General features: G+C 41.6%; 1 protein-coding gene across 1 annotated transcript in view; it reads left to right on the forward strand.

Moving 5' to 3' along the window:
* Nucleotides 1-1,665: 1,665 nt before the first annotated feature.
* LOC124625792 overlaps nt 1,666-18,015 on the forward strand; it is a 57,819-nt gene continuing 41,469 nt past the window's right edge. The window contains exon 1 of the mRNA XM_047149242.1: nt 1,666-1,974. Within this exon, the coding sequence (XP_047005198.1) occupies nt 1,771-1,974 (204 nt within the window). The 5' untranslated portion in view covers nt 1,666-1,770. The remainder of the gene's footprint in view (nt 1,975-18,015) is intronic.

The raw sequence follows: 18,015 nt of genomic DNA on the forward strand, positions 1-18,015 counted from the left end.
TTTAGTAACTCTTGCCTTGGTCTTCTATCAAGGAAGCATTATGTTGCAAATAAATCCATGTTGTTATTTTAGAAGCCCAAGTGATTTGTTTAAAATTAAAGCCAATTTTAGAAAAGTTTTTGTAAATGTGTATTTCATGTGGTTGTTAAATAAAATGTTGAAAGCATATGTTCAGTCATATTTCAACCCAGCCCTGGCAGTCCCACTGTCACCAGTACAGAAACTGTAGTTACTGCACAACACATGTGCAACAAAGCATAGATTTATAGACAGAGAGATGCCGAATGAAATGTATTTGGTTGTCGAATAGGTGTTCAAAGACTATCATAGCAGAATCGTATTGAAACATCTTTCACAAATCCCAAAGAAACTCACGTGAAGGTACAAAAGTTCGAAAATTACGAAAACTACTAATGGGCCGAAATTGGGGACTGTATCTTTCCAACACAACTGAGACCTACAAATCCTTGGTCTGACCAATACCTCGTTATGTCAAAGTCACCTGGATTTCAGGTGAATCATAATTTTTATTACCTCCAAATCCTGAAATACCATGTACTCCGCTTCTCCTTCCATGCCTGCCAACAATGCAACTCTCGAATCGTTTAGTAACGTAGTCATTTATCGTCTTTTCTCTCCTTTGATGTACGCTTTCAGATTTCCCAAATTTCCTGCCAACTTTACACCAAGCATCCTAACATTTCATCACTTATTATTAATCTTAGTACTCTAATGGATCTATTTTAGAGCACTCGCCATATCGTATCCCAATGAAACTTTAGCTGCCTCCCCCTATATGAACATGAAATCTACCCAGAGATCTATCCATCCTTTTATCTTTAATAGAATACTCCTCTTCCACCCTATGCCTAGCCCCTTCCTCTGCCACTTTCCTCTCTCCCTTTATAAACGCTTTTTCTGGACTTCTGGGTCTTCTTCTCCAGCTCTCCCATTCCACATCCTTTCCGAAGCACTCTTTCTCCAACAATACACTTCACCTCCAAGTCCTGTGCCTTCACTGAACTGAAGTGCTCCTTTTTATGAAAGCTGTCATCAGTTGACAGTGTAGAAAAAAGACTATATTTTACTGAAAATCTTAAATATTCAGCCATATGTTTTGACCATTAATTTTTTTTTCTTCAGACTATGTTTGTAAGTTATATTCATTTCATGCTCTCCATGGAAGGGGGCAGTGTATTGCTCACATCCCATCCCCGCCCCGACAGGCGCGGGAACGAAATAACAGTAAAAAAAGAAAAAAAAGCATTTAACAATCTTCTTAAGCGAATTAAAGGGGAAGAGTGTCAAGAGTAGTCCTTCGGACTGCAACAACAGACGAGAACGAAGATATGGACTGATCTTTCACGGAAAATGAAATGGGCCTAACGTGGGATATCCTGAAACTGAAAATAGAACAGAATACAGTGTTTCACATTCGTTGGTCTCCTTGCGTTTGCCAAATTTCAATCTGGACCTCGCCACGAAATGTTACCAATACGCCTAAGCTTACAGTAGTATCCAGTTTCAGCAGAGTAAGACATAAGGTTTCCTTCTCATATAACCCGTGGAAAATTGTAGTAACTCGCCTAATTACTACCGTGTGCCGCAAAGAATAAGACTGTCAGGAACTGTTTTTGCCGCGGGTCGTAGCTCTTTGTTTGTCGGCGGGATCAGAGATGCGTACTTGCGTAGCACTTGCTATTCGTCACTTACCTACTCTCTGGCCTTTACATATACCGTGTTTGCATGTAGTCACAATTTTAGCAGTATATGCGGATTTTGCTTTGTGTAGATATTTATATTTATTTTGATAGTATTGTATTTATCGCTATGGGTAGTATAGACAAAGCAGTAATTACAGGCTTCATATGCCGGCTTTGTTCTAAAATGAACAGATTTGTTATTCATATTTATGGAGAAGAAGGAGCGAGGCTACGGCTTGCTGAGAAGATTAACGCATACTTACCCATTACGGTTAGTTGTTGCTTTCATTGGTGATATGCATTGTAGTACGTCTCGTGTGTTAACCCAATACTATCTTATAGAGGTGATTAACCTTGTTATGTTTGCAAGAAATCGTAAGGCTACAGTTCAGTATGAATTGTGTATAGATTGAAAACAATCACAAAATCAGCAATGTTGCGTAGATTTTTTAGTGAAATACCGACTTCTGCCAGCACTATGAAAACTGCATTGTGTACAATAGTACGCAATGTTTCGGAGTATACAGTATTTGCAAGATATTTCACCAATGTTATATTTGTTTAGTTAAAAGTTTTCTTTTAGTCTGTAGTAAGTATCTGTTAAACGTTAGCTAAGAAAGGCATCAGTGAACATGATTTTAAGGACTGGACAGTCTTCTGCATTCTCTGTTCATCATATAACTTTTCAACAAACAAGGGACAGTCTGTTGTATGTAACAAGTACTGTTCACTGGTTTGCATGCATAATAAATTATGGTACCGGTATCTCAGAGCTACAGACAAACTGGCGTATTCTATTTAGATCTCAGTACACGTCACTAGATTCAATTACGCAAGTAAAATCCATAAGTGACCTTTTTATATAATGGAAAGACTACTTTAAGCAACAGTTACCTAAATAGAAGTATTGCAGCCCATGATCACATTGGATGGCGATTAGTAAGGCTTCTGACTCTCAAGTGCTGCAGCAAAAACTTGTTACAGTCCTCAGTCATTGCTTTGTGTGTTGTATGTTTTTGTGCAACCTTTTTCAACTGTGCATATATTCTAAACTAAAAGCAATTCTTATAAATTTCTAAATGCATGGGTGACACATGTTGAGGAAGGTACACTTTCTTCTGTAGAGATGTTTCCCGTGCTGTTTACTCACTTATACCGAGTGATTTGTGTGAATTTCTTCTTTATCAACACACTACTTTCTGAAGTCTTGTGTAACACCTTGTATCAAAACCATCTCTGCCTTTTTTTAACCCACCATGTCTGGGTGTCCCCACCATTGCCATTTAATTACTTCCAATGTTCTCCAGTGATACTCCAGAACCTTCCACATTTCTTGACCACTACCTACCTCTAGTATGTTTCATCAAGAGCTTTTACTGAAAATTTAAAGAACAACTTTGCTGTATACCCAGAAGCACACTATTAATGATTCTGTATATGTGTTACTAATTTTTCCAGTGCTTGCATTCTTTTGCTCAGACAAACATCCCTTTGAATTTTTGTAAGCCTTTCTACCTCATTTTATTACTACTGTTCTGAACTTTTTAGGTGCTCAATTACCTGAACTGCTAAACTGTTGCTTACTAATTTTTGTTTGTCATTTTAAGTGTTAGTTTTATTATGTATCCTCTTTCTTTCCTTTTTTAGCATCTTTATGGTGCATTTTTGTTTTGGTACATCATCTGTAGTCCATTGGTACTTCGAATACCTCTTTTAACTTGATAGTGTGGAAAGTTGCCACAAGAGATTAACTTGATGCATTTCAAATAGAGATTGATAATATTCAATTGTTAACAATAGTGTCGACCAATAATTTTCCTGTTTGTGTCATATAGATTTATTTTGTCCTGTTTTTTCATATATTGTTCTCATCACTATTATAGGAGTGTGGAATGTAAGATGAAAGAATCTCATTATTTGTTTTGAATATCCTTGAAAGCCCAGCAGGCCCCTTACCTGTGAACATGTCACTGACACAGAGGCCTTTGATTAGAAATAAAATCAGTGATGTCAATAACTCTTTACCCATGATAACTATTTTGTTGCTTGAACTTAATCACGTTGTTATGCGAGGGTGCAGCACATCATGGAGCAGTCATAGTTGCAAGTGGTCACACACCTGGAAGGAAGTAACACTGAATCTTGTAAGTGTTGTCTTACACCGCTTGTTACTCCAAACTACCCCCACACCCCCGGCCCTTAATCTCGGTACTCTGTGAATTAATTTCTTTTCTGTGTTGTTGTTGTTTTTGTGGTCTTCAGTCCTGAGACTGGTTTGATGCAGCTCTCCATGCTACTCTATCCTGCGCAAGCTTCATCATCTCCCAGTACCTACCGCAACCTACATCCTTCTGAATCTGCTTGGTGTATTCATCTCTCGGTCTCCCTCTACGATTTGTACCCTCCACGCTGCCCTCCAACACTAAATTGCTGATCCCTTGATGTCTCAGAACATGTCCTACCAACCGATCCCTTGTTCTAGTCAAGTTGTGCCACAAACTTCTCTTCTCCCCAATCCTATTCAACACCTCCACATTAGTTACATGATCTACCCATCTAATCTTCAGCATTCTTCTGTAGCACTAGATTTCAAAAGCTTCTATTCTCTTCTTGTCTAAACTATTTATCGTCCATGTTTCACTTCCATACATGGCTACACTCCATACAAATACTTTCAGAAACGACTTCCTGACACTTAAATCTATACTCGATGTTAACAAATTTCTCTTCTTCAGAAACGTTTTCCTTCCCATTGCCAGTCTACATTTTATATCCTCTCTACTTTAACCATCATCAGTTATTTTGCTCCCCAAATAGCAAAACTCCTTTACTGCTTTACGTGTCTCATTTCCTAATCTAATACCCTCAACATCACCCGACTTAATTCGACTACATTCCATTATCCTCGTTTTGCTTTTGTTGATGTGGGTCGACAGAAGCGTCCGATTCCACGCGTCGGCTTTGACCCGTGTCGTAAGGGTGTTGTCGTGTGTGACGTCATGACTGCGCGGAGTTTGGTTTGAGTGTGGCTGTCTCCAGTTCTGTTTTATCTTATTTTATGTACTTTTCTGATCTGTTCGTTCTATCTCGTGAGATTTTTTTTTTTTTTTTTTAATTTAAAAACACTTATTACTTATTTTAATTATCTGTTTCCTCGAATTTCTGTTTTAGTTTATTATATTTATCTTTCTGATCTGTTCGTTATATCCCGTGAGATTTTTTTTTTTTTTATAAGACAAAAAACACTAATCAGCTACTGAAGCATCTTTATCTTCTATGGGTTGCAGGGGTTACGACCCCTGGGGAGGTGGGTGGGTATTCATACATGGCTGTCTTCACTTACACGTTGTAGCTACGCAAGGCGCCTAAATTTGTTTATATTTAGTTTGCCCCCCGCCCAAAACACCCCATTTCCCGCACTTGTCCCGTTAGTGTCATTAGGCTTCTTGTGGAAAGTGTGTGTGTGTGTTTTTGTTTCCGCCATAATTGTGACGTCATGGGTCAAAGCAGACGGGTGGGATCGGACGCTTCCATATTTCCGTTGATGTTCATCTTATATCCTCCCTTCAAGACACTGTCCATTCCATTCAACTGCTCTTCCAAGCCCTTTCCTGTCTCTGACAGAATTACAATGTCATCGGCGAACCTCAAAGTTTTTATTTCTTCTCCATGGATTTTAATACCTACTCCGAATTATTCTTTTGTTTCCTTCACTGCTTGCTCAATATTACAGATTGAATAACATCGGGGAGAGGCTATAACCCTGTCTCGCTCCCTTCCCAACCACTGCTTCCCTTTCATGCCCCTCAACTCTTATAACTGCCATTTGGTTTCTATACAAATTGTAAATAGCCTTTCGCTCCCTGTATTTTACTCCTGCCACCTTCAGAATTTGAAAGAGAGTGTTCCAGTCAACATTGTCAAAACCTTTCTCTAATTCTACAAATGCTAGAAACGTAGGTTTGCCTTTCCTTAATCTTTCTTCTAAAATAAGTCATAGGGTCAGTATTGCCTCACGTGTTCCAATATTTCTATGGAATCCAAACTGATCTTCCCTGAGGTCGGTTTCTATCAGTTTTTCCATTTGTCTGTAAAGAATTGGCATTAGTATTTTGGAGCTGTGACTTATTAAACTGATAGTTCGGTAATTTTCATATCTGTCAACACCTGCTTTTTTTGGGTTTGGAATTATTATATTCTTCGTGAAGTCTGAGGGTATTTCTCCTGTCTCATATATCTTGCTCACCAGATGGTAGAGTTTTGTCAGGACTGGCTCTCCCAAGGCCGTCACTAGTTCTAATGGAATGTTGTCTACTCCCGCGGCCTTGTTTTGACTCAGGTCTTTCATTGCTCTGTCAAACTCTTCACGCAGTGTCATATCTCCCATTTAATCTTCATCTACATGCTCTTCCATTTCCATAATATTGCCCTCAAGTACATCGCCCTTGTATACACCCTCTATATACTCCTTCCACTTTTCTGCTTTCCCTTCTTTGCTTAGAACTGGGTTTCCATCTGAGCTCTTGATATTCTCTTTTCTCCAAAGGTCTCTTTAATTTTCCTGTAGGCAGTATCTATCGTACCCCTAGTGAGATAAGCCTCTGCATCCTTACATTTGTCCTCTAGCCATCCCTGCTTAGCCATTTTGGACTTCCTGTCGATCTCATTTGTGAGATGTTTGTATTCCTTTTTGCCTGCTTCATTTACTGCATTTTTATATTTTCTCCTTTCATCAGTTAAATTCAATATTTCTTCTGTTAACCAAGGATTTCTACTAGCCCTCGTCTTTTTACCTACTTGATCCTCTGCTGCCTTCATCCTTCGAAGCTACCCATTCTTCTTCTACTGTATTTCTTTCCCCCATTCCTGCCATTTGTTCCCTTACGCTCTCCCTGAAACTCTGTACAACCTCTGGTTTAGTCAGTTTATCCAGGTCCCATCTCCTTAAATTCTCACCTTTTTTTCTGTGTATGGCCCAAAATTATTAAAATAATTTGCAATATTGCTGTAGGGTCTATGCATTACTATTTCTTCCAGTGGAGTGATACTGATGTCAGTGTCCTATTTGTAGCCATTTTTTAGGATTATTTACACTACCTGATGATTTCATTTCTAACTGTTGTGCTTCATTCCTTTAGCTGATGAATCTCAATTTATAAGTAAGTTGAAAATATTCTGTGCTCACCACCAAAAGTAGATTCCAATTAGGAAAGGGGTAAAATGATGTGTGATAAAAAAAAAATGTCAAAAAATGAAATAAAAAAGATATCATACCATAGTGAAACTAGTGTCTCATCATGAAAGCTTAAATGAAAATATCTGTTAAAAATTGTGAATTTTTAATGGGGAGGAATAATTATTGCTCACCATTAATGAGTATAGAAATTATTGTAGGGAAGACATCACCCTGGTTTGGAATTATAAATTATGTTAGTGTTGGTGTGAATGTTAAATGTCAAAAATGGGTGTTAAAGTAGCATAGGTGAATCATAAAACATCAACTGCAGCAAAACAATCAATGATATTACTTGGACGGAAGCAGAGATACTTTAGTGGTGATGTGTTACGTTTGTTGAGAGTCAGGCTTATACAGAAAAACTAGGAATGGGGATTTCATTATCACAATGTCCTTCATCTTCTTTCGCTTTCCCTATTTGTGTTTTTGCTTTAGCCTGATAGTTAGTTCTGTGGTTCCAGAAACACATCAGCTGTCTAGCTATTAGTGGACGCCGAAGCATCCTGAAGGAGATCCCAGAAGAGCGGTCAAAACGTCAATTATTTTAGAAGGAAATATGACGCAGCCTAATAACCCAGAAGATTTAATCTATAGTGACAATGACCACGAAAGCATGCAGACTTACATTTTTATATAGTGCTTAGACAGGGATTTAGGATCCAGATTTTAAATTTTAAGTGATTACCAAGGGCAGATGTGAACTCTGACCACAATTTATCAGTTATGAACTGTAGATTAAAACTAAAGAAACTGCAAAAAGGCAGGAATTTATGGAGATGGAACCTAGGTAAATGGAAGGAACCAGAGGTTGTTGAGGGTTTCTGAGGGAGCATTAGGGAACAGTTGAGAACAACAGGTGACACAAATACAATAGAAGAAGAATGGGTAGCTTTGAGAGATGTAATAGTGAAGGGAGCAGAGGATCAAGTAGGTAAAAAGGCGATGGCTAGTAGAAATCCTTGGGTAACACAAGATACATTCAATTTAATCGATGAAAGGAGAACGTATAAAAATTCAGTAAATGAAGCAGGATAAAAAGGAATGCAAATGTCTAAAAAATGAGATAGAAGCATACATCACTAGGTGTAAGATAGATACTGCCTAGAGGAAAACTACAGATAGATGCCTTTGGAGGAGAAAAGAGAACCACTTGTTTGGATATCAAGAGCTCAGATGCAAAACCAGTCCTAAGCAAAGAATGGAAAGAAAGAAGAAATGATCACAATAATAAAATAAGGGAAATAAGAGCTCGCACTGAAAGATATAGGTGTCCGTTTTTTTTTCGCGCACTGTATGAGATTGGAATAATGGAGTATTATTGTAAAGGTAGTTCGATAAACCCTCTGCCAGGCACTTAAAAGTGATTTGCAGTGTATCTGTGTAGATGTAGGTGTAGAAAGATGAAGTAAGTGTGTAGAGGGTCTATACAAGGGAGATGCACTTACGGGCAATATTATGGAAATGAAAGTGGACATAGAGGAAGATGAGAAGGGAGATACGGTACTTCTTGATGATTCTGACAGAGTACTGAAAGACCTAAGTTGAAATAAATCCCCATGAGTAGACGACATTCCATTGAAACTACTGGTAGCCTTGGGGGACCCAGCCATGACAAAACTCTTGCATCTGCTGTGCAAGATGTATGAGACAGGCAGAATGGCCTCAGACTTAAAGAAGAATATAATAATCCCAATTCCAAAGGAAGCAAGTTCTGACAAGTGTGAAATCCCCGATGGTATTCAATCTGTATATTGAGCAAGCAGTAAAGGAAATAAAAGAAAAACTTGGAGCAAGAATTAAAGTCCGAGGAGAAGAAATAAAACCTTTGAGGTTTGCCGGTGACATTGCAATTTTGTCAGAGCCAGCAAAGGACTTGCAAGGTCAGTTGAACGGAGTGGACAGTATCTTGAAAGAAGAACATCAACAAAAGCAAAACAAGGACAATGGAGTGTAGTCGAATTAAATCAGGTGATGCTGAAGGAATTGGATTGGGAAATGAGACAGTTAAAGTAGTAGGTGAGTTTTGCTATTTTGAGAGAAAAATAACTGATGATGGTTGAAGTAGGGAGGATATAAAATGTAGACTGGCAATAGCAAGAAAAACATTTCTGAAGAAGAGAACTGGTTAACATCAAGATTGAATTAAGAGTCGGGTAGTCATTTCTGATAGTATTCATATGGAGTGTAACCATGTATGGGAGAGAAACATTGATGGTAAACAATTTAGACAATAGAATAGAAGCTTTTGAGATGTGGTGCTACAGAAGAATGCTTAAGATTAGATGGGTAGATCACATAACTTATGACGGGGTACTGAGTAGAATTGGTGAGAAGAGAAATTTGTGGTACAACCTGACCAAAAGAAGGAATCAGTTGGTATGACACATTCTGAGGCATCAAGGGATAACCAATTTAGTGCTGGAGGGAAGTGTGTGGGGTAAAAATCATAGAGGGAGACCAAGTTAAGAATACAGTAAGTAGATTCAGAGAGATGTAGGTTGCAGTAGTTACTTGGAGATGGAGAGGCTTGCACAGGATAGTGTAGGGTGGAGCACTGAATCAAACCAGTCTCAGGACTGAAGACCATAACAACAACAAGATTACTGCAGCACTGTCTAAATTTTTCACATGTGGTTCAATATAGAGCTTTCTGATTGTAATTTGTAGATTTCCACAATTGGCAAAAAGTACTTCAGTTATCCATGTATTGCAACACAGTATTACAGCAGCCTATGTATGAAGTTCCAGGAACTGCTTCAAAGGCAAATTACTGTAGAGTCACAGTGTGTCTGAAATTTGTCCCTCAGTACTGTGTCACATTGCAGATCAAGGATTTCTAATGGAAAAGCTTGGTAAGATGTCTCAATGCCTATATCTAAGTCCATATGCTGCAATCCACTGCGAAGTGCATGGCGGGTGTACTTCCCATTGCACCAATTGTCGGTGCTTTTTTCCCTTTCCAATCATGTACAGAGAATGGGAAAAAAGATTGCTTAAATACCTTGGGCATACTGTAATTGGTCTAATTTTGTCTTTGTGATTCCTGTGAGAACAATATGAAGAGGTTTGTAGAATATTCCTAGAGTAATCATATAAGGCTGCTGCTTGAATTTTTGTAAGTCGGCCTCTTTGGGGTTAGTTTGTGCCTGCTTTCAAGTATTTGCCAGATCAGCTATTTTGTCATCTGCATGAAACTCTCCCATGGGCAAAACAATCCTGTTTCCATTTGTGCTGCCTTTCTTTTTATTCCATTCAGTATACTTTGTCAATCCCATTGATACATGTTCCTTATACAACACTGTAGATTTGGTTGAACAAGTGTTGTGCATGCACTACAATCTCCTTTGTGGACTGATCATTTTTCTCTAGTATTCTAACACTGCAACAAAATCTGCCACATGCTTCACCTGTAACTAATCCTTTGCAATAATTCAATTTAATATCCTTACAAATGTGGCACCCAGGTATTACGGGATTTGACTGATTCCATCTGAGAGTCATTGATGTTATAGTCACAGAATATTACGTGTTTTGATTTTATGAAGTACACAATTTCACATTTCTGAAAATTTAAAGCAAGTTGCCAACCTTTGCACCATTTCGGAATGTTATCAAGACCTGACTTAAAATTTGTGGCAGTAACTTAGTTTATTAATAGATTACTGTTCCATCTTCAAAAAGTCAAGATTTAATATTAATATTACCTGCAAGATCATTAATATGTAATGTTGCAGCAAGGGTCCCAACACATTTAATTGGAACCAAGGAGGTTAGAATAAGGGAAGATGGCACTGACCAGGAAGTGAGTTTTTTAGTTAAGTACTGTGTGACATTTGCCCTCTTAGCTTTCATAAGTCTAATTAGCAGTCATTTCTGAGTGCGTATTTTAATACAGTACAAAGTATCACTCCAATGCAGTGTGAATACACACTCAACGCCAAATGTTATGGACATGCCAGTATGTTGTAGGTGGCTTCACTTTTGCAGTGTAAGGATCTCTCTCCTTATTCCAACTTCTTTGGTTGGAACTCGCGTGAAGTTATTTAACTACCACTCTAGATGAATTTCCATCCAAGATAACATGTTGCATCCTCCATACCACCCACTTAAATGGAGAGATAAAAAATCTTAATTCTAGTCTAGGTCTAACAAATTTTGAAATCGTGATGCATTTTTGGCATGTAGTGTTCTTCTCAGTTCCATGTACTTACGATAATTTTAACTTCATCAGCACTCTACAACGAAGTCAGTATTGAGAAATAAAACATATCTTCAAAATTCGTCCTTTTTAATTGAGGTTATTTCAGTTTGAATGCATTTGTCTTATCAAATAAATAAAGAAATCACAGATTTTTACCGTGAAATGACATTATCATTAATTTCTAGTATTTCACAGTGTCTGATAGGCAAGTGAGTCATCCAGAGACAGAACAATGTACAGCACCTTTAACACTTACTTTTATATCACATTTCTAAATCTTCTTCTAAGTTCTTAATTCTGCACTACAATGGCTACTGAAAAAGGTAAACTGTTTGACATTGAGAACTCATTACTAGAGTAAGGTCCTGCTTGATGAATTACTTCATTGAAAGGTTTCAGATAAGTAGTGAATTAATGTGGAACTTTGTAACTTATGCTTCAAAAAGTTTTTACTCCTGCGAGATTTTCTCATTTATTTTTGAGATCACTTTAGTGCCCTGCAAATTTAAGTGAAAAATTTGGGTTTTGCTGTGCTAGTAGTCCTAGTCTCATAATGCTACTGTACATGAAACTTTTTCACACTAATATGTAAGGGGCAGTCAAATGAAAACAAGACAGATGGAAAAAAGCAAGCAAAGTGCTTATTATTTCCAAAGTAATCATTATAACTAATGAGAGAAAAGACAGTCAGTGCCTTCATGGAAAAATGTTTGCAGTTGCCTACAGAATGCCAGTTGTATCCGGGCATGCATCTCTTTGTCTGAAACAAATCAACAGCCACAAATATCTTTCTCAGGGCTCAAACAATATGGAAACCATATGGGGAGAGTTTGGGACTATATGGAGGATGTGTAAGGGGTTCCCAGCAAAACTTCTGCAACATAGGTGAAAGAACTTTGGCAGCACGGGCCAACACACACTGAGCAATTCTGAAACAGCAAAGCTGATCAGTTGTCATGTGCCAATGTTGTGAAGATCTTTGAAATATACATGAAGGACAGTGAAACTATGAGTAGGCATTGAAGTATGTAACATCCATGTCTCATCATAAAACATGGAAGTTGGAGGCTTGCTGCTTCCGCGTTGCCATCTCCTTCATCAAGCGAGGTGGCGCAGTGGTTAGTATACTGGACTCGCAGTCGGGTGGACGACGGTTCAGTCCTGCGTCTGGCCTTCCTTAATCCAATGAGACTGATGACCCCCAACTCCTTCCCCTCTCTCAGTGTTCTGATTTCTGTTGGCCTGGCTATCCACCTGGTTTCTTGTATTGGTTGCAAATTTGTTCCTTTTGTCTGTTCTTTCATCCTTTTTGGCATTTAGGTCCCCACTTGAGCTTTGACCTCCACTTCTAAATTTCCTGTTTCTAGTGTGAGCCATATGGGGAAGAATTCCCTCCCTAGCATCTACGATGTGGATTCCTCTCCCCCCTTCCTTCTCCTCTCCCTTCCCTTCTCCCCCTTTCTCTATACTAGGTCACCAGGACGTGTAGCCAGTTTGTGTGGTGGGGCTGTTACGTACCCACATGGCTGAGCCCCTGGACAACACAGGGATCACACTACTGGTACCTGAGCTTTTCCCTCCCCATGTATGCCTAGGAGTGGTTCTTGTGTTCTTAGAGCATAGGAACTCCCAACAACGGCCTCTGTGCCAGACGGCCCTTGCTGTGACTAGGTGGTGCCCATGGGGAAAGCCCCTGCTTGGAGTGGGTGGTATCAGGACAGATGCTTAGCACATGAAGTGTATCAAGCTGCAACAATTTGGCTGTTCTCATACGGCTGTCTCTTCGAATGGTGAGGGATCATTGAATGCTGCTTTGTATGACCTGGCAACCTTCCCTTCACTGGCTACACCATGGGAGGAGGGCCAGGCTTGCAGTCTTGGGATGAAACCCTTTCCCGTTACCTCATCTGTACGAGGATGGATGGGAACACATTCACCACTACAAAGCCATTGTTTTTCATGGAAAACATCGAGGAGAAGTTTGGTGAAGTGGAGTCTCTTAGTAAGATGCGGTCGGTCTCCCTATTGATCAAAGCTTCTTCTACCACCCAATCCACAGCTCTTTGTGCCTGTGATCTTGTTGGCAATGCCCTGGTGTCTACCAGTCCTCACTAATCTCTGAATATGGTCCAGGGAGTAATTTTTCGTAGGGACCTCACCCTGCAAACTGATGAGGAACTCCGGGTTAATTTGGAGCGGCATGGTGTTCATTTAGTTCGCCATGTTCGCAAAGATAACTGCACCGATATTGGCACCTTCATTCTAGCTTTTGATGGAGACACCCTCCCAGAGAAGTTCAAGGTTATGTGCTACAGATGATGTGAAGCCGTATGTCCCTCCGCCTATGCAGTGCTTTCATTGCTAGCATTTTGGGCATATGTCTTCCCACTGTACGGTGGACCCTTTGTGTGGTGACTGTGGCCACCAACTCCATGAGGGAAGCCCGTGTTCCACCACCTGTGTGTGTCAGTAGTGCTGACCACCACTCCCCTCGCTTGCTGGATTGCCTGACTTACAAGAGAGAAAAGGAGATCCAAGACTACAAGTCCCTGGATAGCTTGTCGTATGCTGAGGCTCACCAAAAGTATGAGAGACTCCATACAGTGTCACTTTCTTCAATTTTTGCCTCTGTTCCTTCATATACTCCTCCTCCCTTGCCCTTTCCCAGCCCCATCCCTCTCCCCCCTTCTTTGGCATCTGCCAGTGATTGGGCTCCCTCCCGGGACTCCTCTCACCGGCGTCTCTCAAGCCAGAAGACTCTTATCACCACTCGGTAATGAGGTACACCATGTGTGCACCCCAAGGTCGCCCACTCTTTCGGTTCCAGATCTTGCAGAAGCCTGTACTCCCCCTGTGCCCTGCCCTCCTCCACCTTAGAAAGAGAATAAGAAGAAACATAAATCCCAAGACAAGGTGCCCCCGGTACCCCTGGAGGTGCCATCTCCCCCTTCGCAACCTGAGTCTGACATCTTATCTGTGGATGTCACCCTATTCTTGTCGGTGACGACTACTGACCGAGTGACCTGACCTCATCCTCGGCTTCTTCATGTCTACGTTGGATTCTCGCCACACAATCATCCAGTGAAATTGCAACAGATACCATAGTCACATACTGGAAATGCAACGTCTTGTCTCCTCCTAATCTGCATTCTGTCTTTTTTTCAAGAAACGCATTTCCGTGCTGACCACTTACCAACATTTCGTGGTTATTGGCCATTCGGTCGGAACCATGCTGTTTCTGGGGTAGCATCTCGTGGGTCTGTGCTTTGGTTTGCTCCGATGTCATTAGTGACTGGATCCCCCTAAGTACCAACTTAGAAGCAATAGTGGTTCGACTGCAAACGACTCCAGCAATAACAGTTTGCAATGTCTACCTCCCTTCAGGTACGCCACTTTCTTACGTTGCACTGTCTACCTTAATCCAGCAACTCCCACCCCCCTTTCTCCTCCTTGGGGACTTCAATGCCCATAATTGACCAACTTATCAGGGACTTCTTTTTGTGCCTCCTCAATATTGCTTCCCCTACCCGCTTCAGTGCCACCCATGGCACCTTCTCTGCTATCGATCTCACAATCTCCTCCCCTGTCCTTGTGGCCTCCCTGCATTGGTCATCCCATGATGACCTTTGTGACAGTGACCACTTTCCAGTGATTCTATCGTTTCCCTGCTGCTGCCAGGCAGACAGGCCCCCATATTGGGCATGCTGGAGGGCCAGTTGGCCTTTATATGCATCTGCTTTGAACTTTGACATCTTGGTCTTGAATTCCATTGATATAGACATGCAAGGCATCTCTGCCACTATTCTTCATGCTGCTGGCACTGCTGTCCCCCAATCCACAGGTCCCCCTCATCATCGACCGGTACCATTGTGGACCAAGGATGTCGCTGTTGCTGTCCAGGACTGCCGATGGGCGTTGCAGAGATTTGATACCTTTCACAGACCAACCTCCTTACTTTTAAACGTCTCCATGCTAAGGCTCGTTACCTGCTTAAGCGGAGTAAAAAGAATGCTGGGAGCTCCATGTTCCTCCCTGGGGTCATATGCCTCTCCATCGCAGGTTTGGTCCAAGCTCTGTAGCATTCTGGGCCGCCAGCGACGGTAAACTGTTCAGAGTCTGAACCTCCAAGGTGCTGTATGCGCCAGTCCATTGGTCCTCGCTGAACACCTTGCGACAAACTTTACAATGGCATTGTTGTCCTGTTCCTACCCTGCTTACTTCCTCCGGCAGAAACGCAGAGTTGAACAGATCCCCCTTCTGTTTCATCCCACACCACGGTGAGCCCTATAATGCATCCTTCATTGAAAGGGAATGGGTGCAGGCTCTTAGCTCTTACCGAGCTAGGTGGCGTAGTGGTTAGACACTGGACTCGCATTCGGGAGGACGACGGTTCAATCCCGCGTCTGGCCATCCTGATTTAGGTTTTCTGTGATTTCCCTAAATCGCTCCAGGCAAATGCCGGGATGGTTCCTTTGAAAGGGCACGGCCGACTTCCTTCACCATCCTTCTCTAATCCGATGAGACCGATGACCTCGCTGTCTGGTCTCCTTCCCCAAAGCAACGCAACTCTTAGCTCTTCACGAGAGACAGCCCTAGGCCCCGATTCCATCCACAACCAGATGATCCAACACTTGGAAGTTTCCTAGAGGCAACAGCTCTTCAGGGTCTTCAACCACATTTGGCTCAAGAGTGCTTTTCCGTCACAATGGTGAGACAATATAGTTATCCCCGTCCTTAAACTGGGAAAGACCCAACGTCTCTAGACAGCTACTGCCTAATTAGCCTGACGAATGTACTTTGTAAACTGCTCGAAAGGGTGATCAGCTTCAGATTATGTTGGGTACTCGAATCTCTGGACCTTTTGTCCCCGTATCATTGTGGCTTCTGGGCAGGGCGATCTCCAACTGACCATTTACTCCAATTTGTATCAGCCATCTGACAGGTTTTTACTCACTGCCGGCACCTTGTCATGGTCTTCTTTATAAGGCGTAAGTCATGGCTTGGCGCCATCACATTTTAATTACCTTTCATGACTGGGGCTTCTATGGCCCCCTTCAGATTTTTATCCACAGGTTCTTATCTCACTGGCTCTTCCAGGTTTGAGTTGGCACTTCACTCAGTGCCCCTCAGATTTAGGAGAATGCTATCCCACAGGGTTCTGTGCTAAGTGTCACACACTTCCTCATTCCCGTCAATGGACGTGTGACCTCTGTTGGGCCTCTTGCTACACCAGCATTGTACGTCGACAATGCTGGTGCAGCTCCTACTCTGTAGTATTTGCTGAGTGCCAGCTCCAAGGCGTCATTCGATGGGTCTTTGTGTGGGTCACTGCCCACAATATACCCCGATCCAGAATTTTATTTAGGCAACCAGCTCCTCAATGTTGTAGCTCAGTCCTGTTTCTTGGGCCTTATTTTTGACAACAAGCTGACATGGCTACCCCACATTCACCACTTAAAAGACTACGTGTATGTGGAAGCTTAATGCTCTCCATCACCTGGCCTACGCATCTTGGGGTGCAGACCATTCCACTCTTTTTTCTGTTTTTACGGTGCTCTTGTCTTGTCCAGACTAGATTATGATAGTCAGGTTTATGGCTCAGCAGCTCCTTCCACTTTGAAACTCCTTGACCCTGTCCATCATTGTGGGGTGCATCTGGCTATTGGTGCCTTTTGCACTAGTCCTGTTGATAGTCTCCTCACAGTAGCAGGGATTCCCACTCTACACATTTGACAGAGCCAATTCCTTGTTTATTACACAATTGCAATTCACCAATACCCTGACCATCCTGTGTATCCTGTGCTCTTCGCCAATGAGGGATGTCTCCCTCCCAACACCCACCCACTGGTGGGATTGCCAGTTGGCATGCGTCTCACTTCTCCCTGTTGGGATCTCCATCTCCACTCTCTGGACTACACCCCTTGTCTTTCCTCCCATACCCCCCGCCCCCCCCCCCCTCGCCCTCCCTCTTGGATGGTGCTTAGACCACAGATTAGGACCGATCTATTCCAGGGTCCTAAGGTCTCTGTCGCTCCTATGGTTTACCGGCATCTTGTATGTGCCATCCTTCCAGAGTTCCAGGGTGCCACCACCTTGTACACTAACGATTCTAAGACAGTCGATAAGGTGGGATATGCTTTCACGTTTCCTACTGGCTTTGAACACAATTTATTGCCAGGATCATGTAGTGTGTTCACAGCAGAGCTTCTAGCCATTCACAGGGCTGTCCTTTCTGTTTCTCAGCTGTGGAATGTGTGAATGTTGTGGGCCACTTGCATCCTTATGCGCTTGATGTCTTCCCCGATGGCAGTTATATCTTCCAGTAGGGTAACTGTCCACGTCAGAAGGCCACAGTCTTCCTACAGTGGTTGGAGATTCAGATATGTGTCTCAGTCACCAGATTCACCTGATTTGAAGCCTGTGGAACTTGTCTGGGATGCTACAAGGCACCAACTCCACACTCACAAAGCACTGATTCATAGTTTGTGGCAATTGTGTTATCAGTTTGTAGATTACTAGTGCCACATACCTTTGAAAACCTGCCATGGTCTTCGTGTATCCATACCAAACAGAATTGCTGCTGTATTGAATTCAAAAGATGGACCAACACACTATTAAGCAGGTGTTCGTAATGTTTTGACATATCATTATACACTGTGCTCCTATTAATGCTGCTGCAGATAAGGACACTTGTTGCCACAGTGATGTCTTTCTCCAATATTGGCCAGATTGTAATGTATCATACAGTACACTCAATAAGACTAAGCTTATGTAAAATTAAAAAAAAAAACTGTCATATTGGTGTCTAATATCCACTCCAATTTTCCTCACTCACAGCACCAATTGTTGTAGGCTTCATAACACCTAGCCAAAAG

The sequence above is a fragment of the Schistocerca americana genome, chromosome 1 (genome assembly GCF_021461395.2).
Source record: "Schistocerca americana isolate TAMUIC-IGC-003095 chromosome 1, iqSchAmer2.1, whole genome shotgun sequence".
Taxonomy (NCBI): Eukaryota; Metazoa; Arthropoda; class Insecta; order Orthoptera; family Acrididae; genus Schistocerca; species Schistocerca americana.